The sequence below is a fragment of the Lethenteron reissneri genome, unplaced genomic scaffold (genome assembly GCF_015708825.2).
Source record: "Lethenteron reissneri isolate LAM-NWPU_2019-01 unplaced genomic scaffold, ASM1570882v1 scaffold_1702, whole genome shotgun sequence".
NCBI classification, from domain to species: Eukaryota; Metazoa; Chordata; class Hyperoartia; order Petromyzontiformes; family Petromyzontidae; genus Lethenteron; species Lethenteron reissneri.
The window spans coordinates 24,698-43,105 of record NW_026891446.1 but is presented as its reverse complement, the minus strand read 5'-3'; the positions used below and the strand labels follow the sequence as shown (position 1 = coordinate 43,105).

At 52.2% G+C, this 18,408-nt stretch overlaps 1 protein-coding gene across 1 annotated transcript; it reads left to right on the top strand.

Moving 5' to 3' along the window:
- The first annotated feature begins 1,403 nt into the window (after window positions 1-1,403).
- Window positions 1,404-16,788, top strand: LOC133339253 (protein Wnt-5b-like). The gene is made up of 5 exons (XM_061547398.1): window positions 1,404-1,470; window positions 5,605-5,930; window positions 7,303-7,419; window positions 9,689-9,998; window positions 10,408-16,788. The coding sequence occupies exons 1-5, from the start codon at window positions 1,404-1,406 to the stop codon at window positions 10,503-10,505; spliced, it is 918 nt and encodes a 305-aa protein (XP_061403382.1). The 3' UTR covers window positions 10,506-16,788.
- The last annotated feature ends 1,620 nt before the right edge of the window (window positions 16,789-18,408 follow it).

The window sequence follows — 18,408 nt, the reverse complement described above, 5'->3', positions numbered from 1 at the left end:
GCCTGTGTATGCTCTCTAATGCATGTGCGGTCTTGCTGGGTCTCAGTATAATCGCAAGTGTCCCTCTCTTCGTGCTTTCTTCTTTGTGCATTTTGTTGTTGTTGTTCAGTTTTTTCATTTTTTCAAAGCAGTGCAAACAGTCCAAAAAAACCCAATAACTTTGCAGAATCAGAATATTTATACTGGAAGAATCCGATGGGCTATAAAGCTCCTTTTTTACAGATTTCCGTTCTCATGCGTTAATGCCCGTGTCTCTGATCCATATGTCGCGGCAGGTAATAACCTGCATTCATTAAAAAATATATGTATATAAAGTGCCAAGCACCACGCTATTTTTTCAAAGCGTTACAATATTCCATGCATATTCGTGTTTTTCCACCTTGTTTCAAAGTCATACCGTGCCCGCCGCCGCTTCTGCTTCTTGGCACGTGGAAGGCATTAACACGAGCACGCCGTGTGTAATGTACATTTTAAAAAAATAACAACCCCCCAAAAAATATCAAACATTTCCGGAAGTTCTCGCAAGTCTGATTGGGATTGACAGAGATAATTGCGTAGTTAATCGCACATGTTGCATTAACTACCACATAACAATTAATGGACTATATTACAAACTCTGTTTTGTATGAACTGTTACAGTTTAACAAAATCCAGATCTTTAAATAGGAGGGAGACAATGCTGCTGTTAGCGAGCACCTATTAAGGTTGGTGGGAGTGGCCAGTGACTGGCACTATGCACACGCACACACCACACACACTCACACATACAGACACACTCTCACACACACAGACACACACTACACACACCACACACACTCACACTCGCATGCACACACACACCAGACACACACACCACCACAACACACACACACACACACAGACACACACACACCACACACACTCACACCACACACACACACTCACACACCACCACACACACCACCACACCACACAACCACACTCACACCACACACCACACACCACCACACACACCACACACACTCACACACACACACACACACACACCACACACACACCACACACACACACACCACACACACCCACACCACACACACTCACACACACACACACACGCACACACCACACACACAGACACACCATACACACGCACACACACACAGACACACTCTCACACACACACACGTACGTGTCTGCTCAACCCACTGCTTATGTTCACGATCACACTGTGATACAAGGCCATTAATTTAAGGCTGAGGTGATCTAGGGGAGGCCCACTCCTAGTTGATGTTATCATATGCCAGTGAACTTGAGGTTGTATCATGGTCAGGATTCAAACCTGGGTGTGTAGATATGCAATGAAGGTGGGAGAGATTTTGGGAGGTGACATTGCAATTAGTTCGAGGAGGAACAATTACACCTCCATGCATTCCCTTGTATTCCCCGATGGATCAGGAAACACGGGCAAGAAGGTGGAGCAACAGCTGAAGCGTGGAGAGAGGCACACGCGCGGGATTACATTGGGAGGCAGAAAGGGGATAGACGCGGTCTAGAGAGCACACGCTCGTTTAAAGACGTCGTTGGGACTGCTGCTTCAAAGGGAAAACAAAGATTGAGTGGCTTGGCCGGAAGGGACGTTGGTGAGGAATACAGACGGCACGGCAGCCCAAGGACGGAACGTGACGGAGGGGATGACCGCCGGGGGGGGAGATGGAGCCGACGATGGAATCGGTTCGAGTCCAGGCAGTGGATTGATCGCGGCTGATGGTGACGATGATGCAAATGCATTTTTGAGTCCCCTTTTGAAGAGAGACCCGGACCATAAGGACGATACAAGAAGTCAATGTGAAAAAAGTAAACATCACGCACGATCAGGATATTAAACCTTAATTTGAAGCTTTCGTGACTGCAGGAATCTATACTCTTTGGTTATTTCGGTAAAGTCAGGTAGGTATATACATCACAATAATTGTGATGTATATATATATTTTTATTTTATCTTTCTACCTACGTGACTTACCGAAAGAACCAACGAGTATAGAATATAAACGTTACGGCTAAACCATCACATGATTATTATACGTCACAGCACCTTGCCGCAACATAAGTTACGCATGACCATACCACTTTAAGACACACGGTGATAAAAACATATTAATTTACAGCTTTATAAATCCACTGCTGGATGATTCCCCTCCGCGCCGTATCGGTTGTGGGGGTTGTTTGATTGTTTGACCCTACTTCACCATACCGGTCAGCGTAGGGTTGGCGAAAGTCGGGTGGCAGGGGGGGGGTGCCCAGGATGAGCTCGGATATGCCCACCACTCACGTCAGCCATGGCCAGGCATTGCACCTCGGTGTGCACAGCCCAGCACTGCATCGACCCGCGGCCACCACTCGGTTGCGATCGACACTAAAGGCGCGGCCCTGCAATGGCCTTTCACGCCACTGCCGGCGGTACGGCCTCCGCTCGAGGCAGCTGTGGAGAGACCCCATCAAGGGTATTTTGGTCTACTCTTCCACATCCTAGAAGTGGTGGCAGTACCAATGTCTGAGCCATATTGTACAGCGCACGCACCTATATCCATAGACACATGTATACACCCAGAGGTCAAAATGGAAATATGGAAGTCCTTAAGTAAACCCCAACTCACTCCATCTATTGGAAATATAGAACAGTACTGTATTGTAAAATGTTTTTGTTATTCTGCGTACAACTCCAGAACCCCAAAGTAGTCGGTATAACCATGAGCAATATACCCCCAACCTCTTATGAACAAACACAAATGTCCACACTTTCTGAGAGTGCGTGACCTGACCTGGAGGGCAGAGAAAAACGAAACGTGTCACGGAGAGAGCTGACGGCTTGGCTACCACCACTAAAGACAAAGACCCCCCGTATAACCTTAGCCGACTGTTGGGGCAGTGCTGTTAGCGAGCAACCTATGAAGCCTGGCACGGCACACGAGGGGGGTGGCCGGCCGGCACTACGCCCGTCCGCCTTTGTCTCCCCAGTGGCAATGTTTACTAAATACCGCACCAGCTACAGATTTCAGACCAAGTCGACCTAGGGAAGGCTTAGGACCGTTTCAAATATTCGCCACGGTTATTGGTAATGAGCGGGAACCAAACTCGGTTCGCCGGGTTCGTAGTGCAGCGCGCTGACCATTGCGCCACCGCTCCCCACATCACCACCTCACTGCCATCTGCGAATCTGCAGAGCAATCGACATTGAGCGAATACCAGAGAGAGTGCGTAACATTTGCGCGTTCGGACAAGGTCAAGGGAGAAAGCCGGGCATTGCAGCCCATTCATCATCCATACCAACCCTTTACAGCAAACAGATGACAGCCACTGCCAGGGCTGCGATCGTCAGAGAGACGCCGTCAAAGGTGCCGCCGTAGCGAGTACATTGCGTGCCGCGGAGAGAGCATTTAGCCATATGGGATATTGGATATACAGAATACACAAATACAAAGATCCCCCGTATAGCCTGTACAGACTGTCGGGGCAAGTGCTGTTAGCGAGTACCTATAAGGCCGGCACGGCACACGAGGGGGTGGGTGGCCAGCACCACGCCCGGCCGCCTTTGTCTCCCCAGTGGCGATGTTTACAATCGCACCAGGTACCCATTGAAGGTTAGATCGACCGAGGGGAGACCGATGACCGGTTCAGATAATCGTCACCGGTGTTGGCCGCAAGCGGGAATTACAGAACACACACACACATCACATGCATATACCCAATGGGTACAATGACAATTTGGATGTCCCGGTATGAAACTTCTGTAGTCCTGCGTCCCATGATCACCGCCGTTTCCTCCTCTGCGGGAAATTTTCGCAGCGGAGGTCTAAGGAACCGTAATGGAGGGGGTCTTTTTTCGGGGGGCGGGGGGGTTAGATGGCGTCAATATGAGTGTGTCGTTAAACCTGCCACCACCCGAAAACGGCCAATTAGTAAGGCCTGTCACGTAAACACAACGTACCTGCAGCAGATGTTAAAGAGGGGCCCTAAAAAAAAGAAAGCACTTAAATATTCAAACACAAATTTTTTTTACTTGCATAGTAAAGTAATTGTGTTTTTTTTATTTGCTATTGAGCCAGATAATAATACAAATTGCTAACCTTAAACATCCAGTCGTTCATGAAAGTCGAAGGCAGTATAGTGCTATAGTAATAGAGCAAGTGCAGAATCACTGAACCGGAATTAATAGCCTGAAAGTGCGGGGCCCGTAGCTACATATGCAGCTACTTTTGCTCCTGGGATAATCCGGCACTGGCTGGGGACATGCAGGACCTCTTTCGGAAGCAGGAGCCAGCGATCACCCCCTCCCTGCCCGCCCTCGCCAAACCATTCCCACGTGCTGCGCGACATGGTAACAATTTCCAAGGCACGCCGTTTGCGAGGGCATGTATCGGATATCTGCATTGTGTTAACCTCTTGGGTTACCTGACTTCGATAAACAATTACAACTCTCTCTTTTTTTTGGTGTGTAAGAGGCTCGCTTCGTGATGTGTGCTTGGCACGTGCGTGCGTAGGGCGGTAGTTAGTGGTAGTTAGTGGTAGTTAATGGTAGTTAGCGGTAGTTAGCGGTAGTGTAGTGATAGTGTAGTGTAGTGGTAGTGCAGTGGTAGTTAGCGGTAGTGTAGTGGTAGTGTAGTGGTAGTTAGCGGTAGTTAGCGGTAGTGTAGTGGTAGTTAGTGGTAATTAGTGGTAGTTAGCGGTAGTGTAGTGGTAGTGTAGTGGTAGTGTAGTGGTAGTTAGCGGTAGTGTAGTGGTAGTTAGCGGTAGTGTAGTGGTAGTGTAGTGGTAGTTAGCGGTAGTGTGTAGTGGTAGTGTAGTGGTAGTGTAGTGGTAGTTAGTGGTAGTGTGTAGTGGTAGTTAGTGGTAGTGTGTAGTGGTAGTTAGTGGTAGTTAGTGGTAGTGTAGTGGTAGTGTAGTGGTAGTTAGTGGTAGTGTAGTGGTAGTGTAGTGGTAGTTAGCGGTAGTGTAGTGGTAGTTAGCGATAGTGTAGTGGTAGTTAGCGGTAGTTAGCGGTAGTGTAGTGGTAGTTAGCGGCAGTGTAGTGGTAGTTAGCGGTAGTTAGCGGTAGTATAGTGGTAGTTAGTGGTAGTTAGTGGTAGTATAGTGGTAGTGTAGTGGTAGTGTAGTGGTAGTGAGCGGACTTTGCTACGAACCCAGCGGCACGACTTCGATTTTCGCTCACAGCCATCACCGGTGACGATCATCTCAACCGGTTCCGGGCCTCCCCTAGGTCGACTCAGCCTCAAATGAGTACCTGGTGTGTAAAACATCAGCTGTGGAGACAAAGGCTACCAGGCGTGGTGCTGGTCACCCACCATGCCCACTTGGGCCCCCACCGGTCTGTTAACGTCTGTAGGGGTGTTCTTTGGTGGTGGTGGTGGTATTGGACGCAGCAAGTTGGCACAGTAGGGAGCACAGGTGGTGCATCTGCCAGTCATCTCCGTCAACCCGTGGCACCCGCTGGGTCTGTCCTGTGACCTGCCGGCAGCGAGAGCCTTCCGCACTTCCACGCCGACATCCTCAAAGTGCACCTAGCCTGGCACAGGCGCCTTGGCGCCGTCACCGGCTGTTGTTGTTGTTGTTGATGTGGTGGCGGTGCAGGTTCGCGCGAGGCCGCCTTCGCGTTCGCGGTGTCGTCGGCGGGCGTTGCGCACGCGGTGTCGCGCGCGTGCCGCGAGGGCGACCTGGCCACGTGCGGCTGCAGCCGCGCGGCGCGACCCGCGGCGCTGCCCCGCGACTGGCTGTGGGGCGGCTGCGGCGACAACGCCGAGTACGGCTACCGCTTCGCCAGGGAGTTCGTGGACGCGCGCGAACGCGAGCGGGGAGGAGGTGGAGGAGGAGCCGGTGGCGGCGGTGGTGGCGGACGATCGTCTCCAGAGTACGCGCGCGCCGTCATGAATCTGCACAACAACGAAGCCGGCCGGCGGGTGAGTAGGTGGGTGAGTGGGTGAGTGTGTGGGTGGGTGAGTGAATGGGTGCGTGGGTGGGTGAGTGGGTGGGTGAGTAGGTGGGTGAGTGTGTGGGTGGGTGAGTGTGTGGGTGGGTGAGTGGGTGGGTGGGCGAGTGGGTGAGTGGGTGAGTGTGTAGGTGGGTGGGTGAGTGTGGGTGGGTGAGTGTGTGAGTGGGTGAGTGGGTGAGTGTGTGGGTGGGTGAGCGTGTGGGTGGGTGAGTGGGTGGGTGAGTGTGTAGGTAGGTGAGTGTGTGGTTGAATGGGTGGGTGGTTGAATGGGTTGGTGGCTGGATGAATGAGTGGCTGAATGGGTGGGTGTAGGTAGGTGAGTGAGTGGGTGGGTGAGTGTGTAGGTAGGTGAGTGTGTGGGTGGGTGAGTGGGTGGGTGAGTGGCAGGATTATGAGTGACGTGGCTGTTGAGGTGCGCAGGCGGTGCAACTGCTCCGCGGCTCCCAAACCCCAGTAACATGCAAACGTTGGGCCAACGCTGGCACGTGGTTAGAAACGTCGGCCCAACGTCGTTAGCTCAGCGTTAGCCCAATGTGCCACGTTGACTGGGGGGTCGCGAGGGCTGTGACGAGTTGTGGGGCTGGGGAGGTGCAATGGGACAATGCCCCCCCCCCGCCCTGCCACGCAAACCGCGGCACGGCTCGCTGCCGACACGCAGATCCCCGGCTCTTTAGGTGGGGGTTTAACGATGCATCGAATGTATCGACTCATATGCACACATTTGTTTAGCCCGTGTTGCATGTAAACGAGCTCACATTTGCTGCCAGTAGAGGCGACAATTCTTAACAACTCAACGGGGAATGCGGAATTTCCACCACTGGATCAGGACTGCGAAAAACGGGGCTGGCGGTGGTGATGGTAGTGATGATGATGGTGGTAATTATGGTGGTGAAGATGGTGGTGATAATTATGGTGGTGAAGATGGTGGTGGTAATTGTGGTGGTGAAGATGGTGGTGGTAATTGTGGTGGGGATGGTGATGATGCTGTTGGTGGTGGTGATGGTGGTAATTAAGGTGGTGATGATGGTGGTGGTGATGATGATGGTGGTGGTGATGATGGCGGTAGTGATGATGGGGGTGGTGATGGTGATGATGGTGGTGATGTTGGTAGTGGTAGTGATAATGGTGTTGGGGATAGCAATGGTGGTGGTGATGGTGGTGTTCGTGGTAATTATGGTGATGTTGGTGCTGATAGTGGTGATGATGGCGGTGGTGGTGATAATGATCTTGGTGGTGGTGGTGATGATGATGTTGGTGGTGATGATGGTAATGATGATGGTGGTGGTGGTGATGATGATGTTGGTGGTGACGGCTGTGGTGATCACGGCGTGGCACTGCAGGCGGTGTACAGCCTAGCGGACGTCGCGTGCAAGTGCCACGGCGTGTCGGGCTCCTGCTCGCTCAAGACCTGCTGGCTGCAGCTCGCCGACTTCCGTCGAGTCGGGGACCGCCTCAAGGTGAGCGCAGCTGCCCAGAGGGGGTGGAGCGTGCAGGCGGTGACACTGCAGAGGGTGAGAGGCGAAGTGAGGCCACGGGGCCTCGGTTCATTCCATGCGCCACGGTGTCTGTCGCGCCAACCTCGTCACTTCATGCGATTTTACGCGGACCGTGTGGACGTGTGTTTATAATAATAGAATCAAACCCGAGCTGACTGAGACCCATCCTCTCTGGGTTTGGGACTGCAGTTGGACCAGTGGCCACATTGCCGGGTGCACAATGGGCGATTGGTCGTGGGTGGCGAGGATGGAGCAATCCACCGTCGGTTCGGTTCACAGCCATGAGTTTCCTCATGCGCTTCCTTCGTCTGACAAGATATTTTTTCCCAATATCGTGCAAATTTTCCACAGTTTATTTTTGCTTGTGTAGTGTCAACGATTCAGAGACAAAGTTTCTAGGAGGGACTTTCTTCATTAACAACTTCACTGTCTCGTCCACACACTCTCCACTGTAGCTCAACCTCGCCTGTACACAACCCTAGCCGTCAAACACTGACGGCACTGACTGAGATAGCCAACTACTCTCCTTCGAGCGCAACATCTAGCGAAGATGGCAGCGACGACGGCGACGAGATGAGAGCGACAAAGAGACGAGTCCACTCCTAGAACCGGCAGCCACGGGCCCCCCCCCCCCCCTGCTTTCGGCTCCTTTTATGCTCCCCAGCGCGGCCTGGCTCCGCCCTGACCGCGCCTCCCTTCTCGAACTCGCTAGCAGGTTCCAGGGGCCTCCGAATGTGATCCTCCGTGACCCTTGCCCCAGTTCCTCCGCCCTGCCCACACCCCGTGCACGCCCTCACCGGCGTGTGCGCTGTCTGTCCACCACAGTTGCCGCTGCTGTCCACCAGCCGGCGCTATTACACTACACTTGGATAATTATCTATAGGACAGATACAAATCTATAGAGATAGTGAGCAATTCACGAATCTATAGAGATGCCGTGCTACTCATTACCCGGATGAAAGTTATTAATGCCCCTTGTGAACTGCACTTTAATTCTTTAATGAATGCATTTTGGATGTAGCTAACGAACGAGACATCATGAGCAATGATGATACATCAGCTGCACGTGACACTTATCACCAGAATTTTACGAGGCATCTTGCCTTGGTTGTGAGAAATTGCCATTCGGAACCAAAGACAATGATGGTGTGCTTCTATACAGCTATCATTCAGTCCATCCTCACCTCCTCCATCACCGTCTGGTACGCTGCTGCAACTGCCAAAGACAAGAGCAGACTGCAGCGTATCATCCGCACTGCTGAGAAGGTGATTGGCTGTAATCTACCAACCCTTGAGGACCTGCACACTTTGAGGACCCTGAAGCGAGCGAGGAAGATTGCGGACGATTCCTCGCACCCTGGATACTCTCTGTTCCAGCTACTCCCCTCCGGCAGAAGGCTGCGGTCCATCAAGACCAAAACCTCACGTCATAAAAACAGTTTTTTCCCATCTGCTGTTGGCCTCCTCAACAAGGCCAAGGGCTTAAAATGACTTTTACACTTAAAATGACTGTTACACTTACTATAACATTTTATCTACATAATTACACCTTTCCATACTTACAACGTGTAATCTTATTTGTATTTTTGTATTTTAAGATTGTTTAATAGCGGCTAATTAACATTTTACATTCGCATTTTATAAGGTCTACTTATTCATAATTTTAAAGATTTTAGCCCTTTGGTATTACTTATACTTTGTAACGTTAGTATAGTTAGAGTGTATACCTTTTATATAAGTTAAGATTCCTACTTGTTCAATGTATGCACCGTCCCGCCATAGTGAATTCCTTGTTTGTGCAAACTTACATGGCGATTAAAACCGTTTCTGATTCTGATTCTGAACGCTGCAGCTAGCAGTGCATCAACCTGTGTCAAAGGAATAATCCCAGGGAGATGACGTCGCTGAACACCGCTGGTGCACAGCCTGCAGTAGGCCTCGCTCTACACACTGGGCACGCAACTTCCAATAGAAAACAATGGGCCACTGTCATGTCTGTGATGGAGCCGATCGCCACCGGGACGCATTCGCCGGGAGGGCCCCTGCAACCATAGCCTAGTGGTGGCGCTAGGCCCAAGCAAACCGAGCAAACACACGCCAGGGTCCCAAGCAGCTCGGGGGGCCCCAGATGAACTCAATAACCACTCGGCTCCTCCTCACCTGTCACGCGCTATGACGACGATGATGATGACGACGATAACGACGACGACGACCGTGGTGGCGCCTGCAGGAAAAGTACGACGGAGGTGCTGCCATGAGGTTGGTGAGCCGCAAAGGGAGCGGTGGCGCTGGTGCCGCTGGTGGCGCCGGTGGCGGCGGCGGCGGCGGGCGGTCGTCTCCGCAGCTGGAGCCCGTGAACGGGCGCTTCACGCCGCCCACGCAGGACGACCTCGTCTACTTGGACGCGAGCCCCGACTACTGCACGTACGACGAGACGCGCGGCATCGCCGGCACGGTGGCGCGCCAGTGCAACCGCACGTCCGAGGGCACCGACGGTTGCGAGCTCATGTGCTGTGGCAGAGGATACGACCACTACAAAGGTGACAAAATCCTTGCATTTTCCCTTCGCTGTCTCTGTCGCATTTGAGTGTAAGCAAATTTCTGGAATAAGGGAAAGTTAATTTTTTGTTCAAATATGGTGCGGCTGAAACTCGACTTCGAGCCCATGATCCAAAAGGTGCCGGCTCATTGACCCTGACACAGCCACTACGATTCAGCCAAGCCACTCGGCTAGCTGCAGAAGCTTAAACTTATCTCGCTCCCATACGGATTCTTCATCTGGTGACGTAACGGTGATCGCATGAATTGGGATAAAAATTGGGGACATATAATGACAACAACAACAACAAATTATCTCTCCGGCGTGCGTTCGGGGGTCGGTACCACACGTTCGCCCGGCACGATGTCTGACGTTTCGCCTCACGCCCGCTGCATTCCCCTCCTCCCCAGCCACGGTGGTAGAGCGATGCCACTGCAAGTTCCACTGGTGCTGCTACGTCAAGTGCAGGATGTGCACAGAGATCGTCGACCGATTCGTCTGCAAGTAGCCGGCACGGCCCCCACGGCTCCCACGGCCCCCACGGCCCCACGGCCCCTACGGCCGCCCCGGTTTGGCCGAGCGACGCCGTGGCCCCAGCGCCCTCCCGCCCCGGCGTCTCCACGTCGCCAGAACCCCAACGCCTTCTCTCTCGACGGGCCGGACGTCAATAATGCAGCCGGCCCGCACGCAAACCCCCACTCGGCGTCAGCCACGAGCCCGGCGCGTGGCTTCAGCTGCGGACTGGCTGCTACTCGTCGCGTGCCACCTGCAGCTCCGGGCTAGCAGCGACTCGGACAAGATTTCTACACCCGGTACACCACATCCATCGGCTACCAGTCACGTGCCACCTGCAGCTCCGGGCTAGCAGCGACTCGGACAAGATTTCTACACCCGGTACACCACATCCATTGGCTACCAGTCACGTGCCACCTGCAGCTCCGGGCTAGCAGCGACTCGGACAAGATTTCTACACCCGGTACACCACATCCATTGGCTACCAGTCACGTGCCACCTGCAGCTCCGGGCTAGCAGCGACTCGGACAAGATTTCTACACCTGGTACACCACATCCATCGGCTACCAGTCACGTGCCACCTGCAGCTCCGGGCTAGCAGCGACTCGGACAAGATTTCTACACCCGGCACACCACATCCATCGGCTACCAGTCACGTGCCACCTGCAGCTCCGGGCTAGCAGCGACTCGGACAAGATTTCTACACCCGGCACACCACATCCATCGGCTACCAGTCACGTGCCACCTGCTACTCCAGTCTACTAGTGACCCGGAAGATATTCAGCAAGAAATTGAAGCCCCCGGTGTTATCGCAACAACAGAAAGGCTCAGGTTACCGTCGCCTGTATTATTATTATTGTAATTATCGTCGCTATTATTTGTGGCACTGTTTTTTGTTGTTGTTGCAACTCGACTGAGAAAGTTGATTGGTCTATAAACTGGCAGCAGCTACTGCCTTGCCTTTTTTGGTGTCGCCAAAAGCCAACATCTGAAGGGGCCAGGATATCAACCAACACCAGCCGTCGGCTACCTCCGGCTGCCCCCCGGCGTTCTGAAGGCACCACGTTGTGAAATGCCTTCTCCAACTGTGAGTCGTTCAGTCATGAGCTGGCGCCCCCCTCCCCGCCCCTCTCTCTCTCTGCTCCGGAGAGGGCCTCCATTCCAAACACTTGAAACGGCCATTGGGGGCTTAACTTCAGCCCGGATCTGTCCGGGGATTAGCGACCCATAAAATATTTCCCCACCCGGCACACCACATCCAGTATCTATATATCTCTCTTGCTACGGCCGTGGCTACCCACCTACTGCTCCGGTCTACCGGCGACCCACCGGCAGATATTCGGTGCGCAATCGAGGAACCCGGTTGCGACGAACACATTGCCCGCTGTGAGGCAGCGCGAACGGCGTTCACTTGCGGCGAGGCGTTTGCGACGCCGCCGCCACTTCCGCCAGGTGCCCGGGGACACTCGCGACAGCTTCGCTCTGGCGACCGTCGGCAGATGGTAGACGGCCGTTCTGTCGCGAGCTGCTGTTGGCGACGTCGCCCATGGGGGAGAGCGCCGAGCCGGTCGGCTGCAAGCGGTCGGTCGACGTTTTTCCAGTCGCCGCTGTGTACGAGGGAGAGGCGTCACCCGCTGTCGATATTTTTTTTCGTCCGTCAGACTGTGAAACGCGGTTGGACTTGCGCGGCGCTGCGGCGGGTGGAGAGCGACTTACTCGCGAGGTCAAACACCGAGGTCGGGGGTCGTCAGAAGCCCAACATCATCATCATCATCCTTCCAGGCTTATTAAAATGAGTACCGCTTTGTGGGAAGTCAACAAACGGGTAGTCCCGTGGAGAGACTGATGCCCCCCCCCCCCCACCTCCTCCTGGCATGGAAATGTTGAATTTAGTCCACTGGCTCAGGGCCACCAATTGATGTGACGGGCCCCACCATCTTGCTCGTCTGCTCGAGCAGGGAGACACTCCTGGACGCTTAAAAGTGTTTTTGTCTTTTCAAGAACAAACGGGAAAACCATCGTCACGGGGCTCAATCGGGATCCGTCGTGGGCACGTTGTGATTGAGCTATCGGTGAGCTGCGGTTTGAAATATGGAAGGGATCGTTGTACAAACATTTTTTGTCGCTCACATTCTTAACTTATCGAGCCGAATTTAATCTTGGAAAGTATAAAATTCCTGCATGGCAACAGCCGTTTCAAATACACAATGTGTCTATATGTAATTGTATGCATGCTAACTAACAGTATGTAGGAGACGGTATATACTGTGTACGACAAGTTTCTTAAATCCCTTCCTCGCCCACCCCAGCCAGCAGTAGGCGGTGGGGTACAGTGTGGGTAACTCCCCCACCTCTTTCAAATCGTCTGGCCGCTGCGGTAGCGTGGGAGCAGGACCCTTGAGAGGCGTTTCTCTGGAGCTCCCACTAGCGGAGAGACCCTTCCACCAGCAGTGGTCTGAGCAGGCAATTGCAGGGCAGCGCCTTGGGCGCCACGGTGGCGAGATGTTATCTCCATCGCCTGGTGTGCAGGAGGTCGTGTGTTCGATCCCGACCCTGACACCTGCTGCTGTATATTTGGAGTTTGCGCGTCTCTCCACCAATGGCCACGTGGATTTTGATCCGTGTCCTCGGGTTTTTTCCCTCCACGTTGAGAATGAACATCACGAGTACAGAGGATTTGGCTTTTATAAATTCCCACCTGATAGGTCACTTCGTTGAGCTATCATTTGTGGCCAGGTCGCTTCTGAAAAAGGGATAAACAGCTGAGTGGGCCTTACATGGTAAAATCAAATAAATATGTAAATAGCAAAAATAAAAAAAATACTTTGCCACCCCTTACTCTGTACAAGGGGCAGTCAACAATATGGAGAATGAGAAGCACGGTATTTGTAAGCTTCATTTACAAGACCCCCTCTATTTATGTCCCAAACACAACGGTGACGTGCGCGATTGCGTTACCATGCTGTACACAGTTAACCGTGGGGTATGTACGTGCGTCAAGTCACGACCTGTTCTCACAACTTATTGAATGCCTCTTGTTTAAATACATTCATATCCTGCCGAGGGATGGCGGCGTGGAGCGGTGGCACAGTGGTTGGCACACCGTGCTATGAATCCAGCAACCTGAGATTGATGCCCGGGGTCAAGGCGAATTGACCGACTTCAACTCGCCAATACCGCACTGACCAGAAGTGGTGAAACGCGGACAAACGACCCCTATGACCGACTCGGGTGTGCGGAAGCCATTCATCCCAAAGCGCTGAACATTATCTTCATCATTATCATCTTCATTATTATTATGACGTATCCTGTATAAAACATCAACTTGGCACACACACATTGTGAATATTGGACTCCTACGCACGGACGCACGCACGCACGCAGTCACCCTCTCAGGCAAACGTACCCACAGTCACCCCCTCAGGCACACAGACTCACCCACAGTCACCCCCGTTTTGGACGTCTTGTTGTTTGCATGGATGGTCTCTCGTACCCGCCGTGCAACCGCTACTGTGTATAAAAACTTATAATTTGTATTTCATTGTACCAGGTCAGGCTCCACTGAGCTGTGTAGCTCTTCTTCAGAAGCGACCTGGTCAACACAAACGAGAGCTCAACGAAATGGCTCATCATCATCATCACGTGGGAATGCATCGCAGCCAAATACTCTAAACGCGTGATGTTGGTTCTAAACGTGGAGAAAAAACCGGAGGACCGGGAGAACAAACCTACGTGACCACGGGGAGAGAGACGTGCAAACTACAACTATGCAGCAGGCGTCAGGGTCGGGATCGAACCCACGACCTCCTGTGTATAAAAATCCACACTACTCGAGTAACCCTGAAACAGGTGAAGCTTGCGAAATAAAGCGGCCTAGTTTCAGAGAACACGACTCTCTCCCCGTGCGTTCACTTCACATCGCTCGATACGGCATTAGGAATTGTGAGGCCTGATTCGTGCGTTTGGCAGAAATCATCATGGCCGAGTATGTTGCACCTACTACCCAGGGTCCCAATTCGACAAGTGACGCCGCAAGTTACTAAATTGGGGATTATAAAGTTTAACACGTAGTAGCAGGCTTTCACGACCAATATTATCCATGAGAGGTTCTTTTTTGGGTTCGATCGCGTAAATATAAATGTGTCGGTGAACCCCCCACCACCCCACACAGCCAATCAGTAAGGTGTGCCATGTAAACAAAACATGCCAATTAGTTACCAGCTCGGCACACCGGTGTGTGTTGGAGAGTAAACCCACTACAGCATTTACCATTTGAGTGCCGTGACGTTTCGCTGGTAATGACAACAACGGGCAGCATCATCAGGCGACAGCCAGAGTTGTGGAGAAATCCTCCTCCTGTTTTGGTCTTAAATAGACAGGGGGTGTGATGACGTCACTTGTGAGCCAAGCAAGTGCGAAGAGCTGGGTGGGGGGTGTTAAATGTATTCATATAAATTACTACGGATATCTATTATTGGTTGGGTTATTCACATTTAACCCACACACATAATGTGCATTGTGTATGATGTATGTACATCCTGCCGTTTTTGAGTCCAACAATCGCAATACGTGCTATTGGCTGCTCACAGTTAATCACCATCGACGTATGGTGACCTGTATAGGCACGCACTTAAACCCAGCGTCGTGTAACTTGATAATAATACACAGCAGCAGCAGCGGCGGCGGCGGCGGCGATCATCGCCCCCTACTCGCAGACTCACGGCCCCAGGTCACTGCAGGCATGATGCTCATCCTGGTCTCTGGAGTTGTCTCACCAGCTGGCTAAGCAAAGAAAATCTCAACTTGAAACTTTGGTTTTTAAGTAAAAAGGCGTCGATTCGGCAATTGTTTTTTGTTCGCGTGCCAAACTCGCCCCTCGGCCACCACGTGAAGTTCTCCGTCGTGTCGCCGCCTTGTGATTGGTCCACGTGAGGTTTTGTCACGGCCGGGGGCTAATTGAGGGCACTCCGCCTACCTGGAAATGAAAATACAAACCCCCCGTGGAGTATAAGGTCGCATATCCGACTCCCTTTATACTGGGTAAAGGTAATGGGGTATAGGTACTGGGTATAGGTACTGGGTATAGGTACTGGGTATAGGTAAAGGGTACAGGTAATGGGTATAGGTACTGGCTACAGGTAATGGGGTATAGGTACTGGGTACAGGCAATGGGGTATAGGTACTGGGTATAGGTACTGGGTACAGGTACTGGGTACAGGTAATGGGTATAGGTACTGGCTACAGGTAATGGGGTATAGGTACTGGGTACAGGCAATGGGGTATATGTACTGGGTATAGGTACTGGGGTTTAGGTACTGGGTATAAGTAATGGGGTATAGGTACTGGGTATAGATACTGGGGTTAAGATACTGAGTTATAGATACTGGGTATAGGTACTGGGTTTAGGTACTGGGTATAGATACTGGGTATAGATACTGGGTATAGGTACTGGGTATAGGTACTGGGGTTTAGGTACTGAGTTATAGATACTGAGTTATAGACACTGGGTATAGGTACTGGGTATAGATGCTGGGTATAGATGCTGGGTATAGGTACTGGGAATAGATGCTGGATATAGATACTGGGTATAGATACTGCGGGTTAGGTACTGAGTTATAGATACTGAGTTATAGATACTGGGTATAAGTACTGGGTATAGATGCTGGGTATAGATGCTGGGTATAGATACTGGGGTTTAGGTACTGGGAAAGGATGATAGAAAGGAGACTGAGGAAGCGGTGGATATTGACGAGAGTCAGTTTGGATTCAGACAGGGAAGGTCAACAATGGATGCAATCTTTGCTCTGAGAGCATTGATGGAGAAGTTCAGAGAGAAGAAACGGGACTTGCATGTGGTGTTTAGTGATCTAGAGAAAGCGTACGACAGGGTGGCTAGAGAGCTCATCTGGTGGTGTATGAGAAGAGGTATTCCTGGAGGTATATGTCCAGCTGATCCAGGGTGTGTATGAAGGAGGGAAAATGCACGTGGGAAGCAGCAGTGGGGTGTCGAAGACCTTTCAAGTCACAACGGGAGTGAAGCGAGGTTGCACCGAGCCTCTTTCCTGTTCATCCTGGTGCTGGACACACTAATGAGAGATATTCAGAGGGAGAGTAGTGAAAGATGATTTTAAGATCTGGGTGCAAAAGATTGAAGTGAATGGGTTGAGGATCAGTCGGACAAAGACGGAGTACATGGTGGCAAATGTCAGTGGAAATAATGCAGGAGGGGTATTGCAAATTGGAAGTGACCAGTGAATGAAGACGAACGAGTTTAAGTAGCTGGGTAGAACGATGTGGGTGCTGAGGATCACTAGAAGGAGGAGAGATGAGAACAAGAGCAAGGGCTGGGTAGCTGACATGGCGAGAGATGAGAACAAGAACAAGGGCTGGGTAGCTGACATGGTGAGAGATGAGAACAACAGCAAGGGCTGGGTAGCTGACATGGTGAGAGGTGAGAACAACAGCAAGGGCTGGGTAGCTGACATGGCGAGAGATGAGAACAACAGCAAGGGCTGGGTAGCTGACATGGTGAGAGATGAGAACAACAGCAAGGGCTGGGTAGCTGACATGGTGAGAGGTGAGAACAACAGCAAGGGCTGGGTAGCTGACATGGCGAGAGATGAGAAGAACAGCAAGGGCTGGGTAGCTGACATGGTGAGAGGTGAGAACAACAGCAAGGGCTGGGTAGCTGACATGGCGAGAGATGAGAACAGCAGCAAGGGCTGGGTAGCTGACATGGTGAGAGATGACAACAAGAACAAGGGCTGGGTAGCTGACATGGCGAGAGATGAGAACAACAGCAAGGGCTGGGTAGCTGACATGGTGAGAGATGACCGGTGTGGTGTGCGATAAGAGGGCCCCACGGTGGTGGGGGCGGTGCTGTTGTATGGGGCCGAGAAAGAGAGATGAGGATGTTGCGGTGGATGTTGGTTTAACAAGGACAGGGTGAGAAATGGATTAGTGAGAGGAAGACTCAAGGTGGTAGAAATCACAGAGCAGATGAGAGAGGAAAGGCTGTGGGCGTGGTTCGGTCATGTGGAGCGACAACGGGGAAATTATGTGGGTCAGAAGGTGCAAGTGATGCAAGTGGAAGGAAAGAGATCAAGAGGAAGTCAGAAGAAGAGGTGGGGCGATGTGGTTCCGATCGGACATGGTCGCCCGAGGAGCGGAAGGAGAGATGGCGCAGGGCAGGGCAGCGTGGAGAAGGTTGGCAAGGACAGCGAACACCCGGCATGAGTGAGGCAAGCGCGTGGAAGAAGAAGGTACAAATACTGGCTATACATACTGGGGTATAGGTACTGGGGTATAGGTACTGGGGTATAGGTACTGGGGTATAGGTAATGGGTATAGGTACTGGGGTATAGGTACTGGGGTATAGGTACTGGGGTATAGGTACTGGGGTATAGGTACTGGGGTATAGGTAATGGGTATAGGTACTGGGGTATAGGTACTGGGGTATAGGTACTGGGGTATAAGGTACTGGGTATAGGTACTGGGGTATAGGTAACGGGTATAGGTACTGGGGTATAGGCACTGGGGTATAGGTACTGGGGTATAGATAACGGGTATAGGTACTGTTATTAGGTACTGGGTTAGAGGTATTCGGCACATGTGGGCATGTGAAAAGGTTACATAAGTGAACGCCTGTACAACAATGCATTGCGTCGAGCACGCGGCCGTGCTACCGAGGCGAGCGGACGCTCTCGAGGCGAGGGGCGCTTTGCCGCGTGCGCGACCATCGCTGATGCGCGTCGACAGCGCGTCGACACGCAGCAGCGACGAGCAAAGCGCCGCACCGGCGGGCGTCAGATCGAGGTTGCGCGTGGGCGCTTCATCGGCGTCGGGTCGGATGTGCGACGCTTTGCGCCGTCTCCCGTTTGGCCGGCGACATCCTCGCG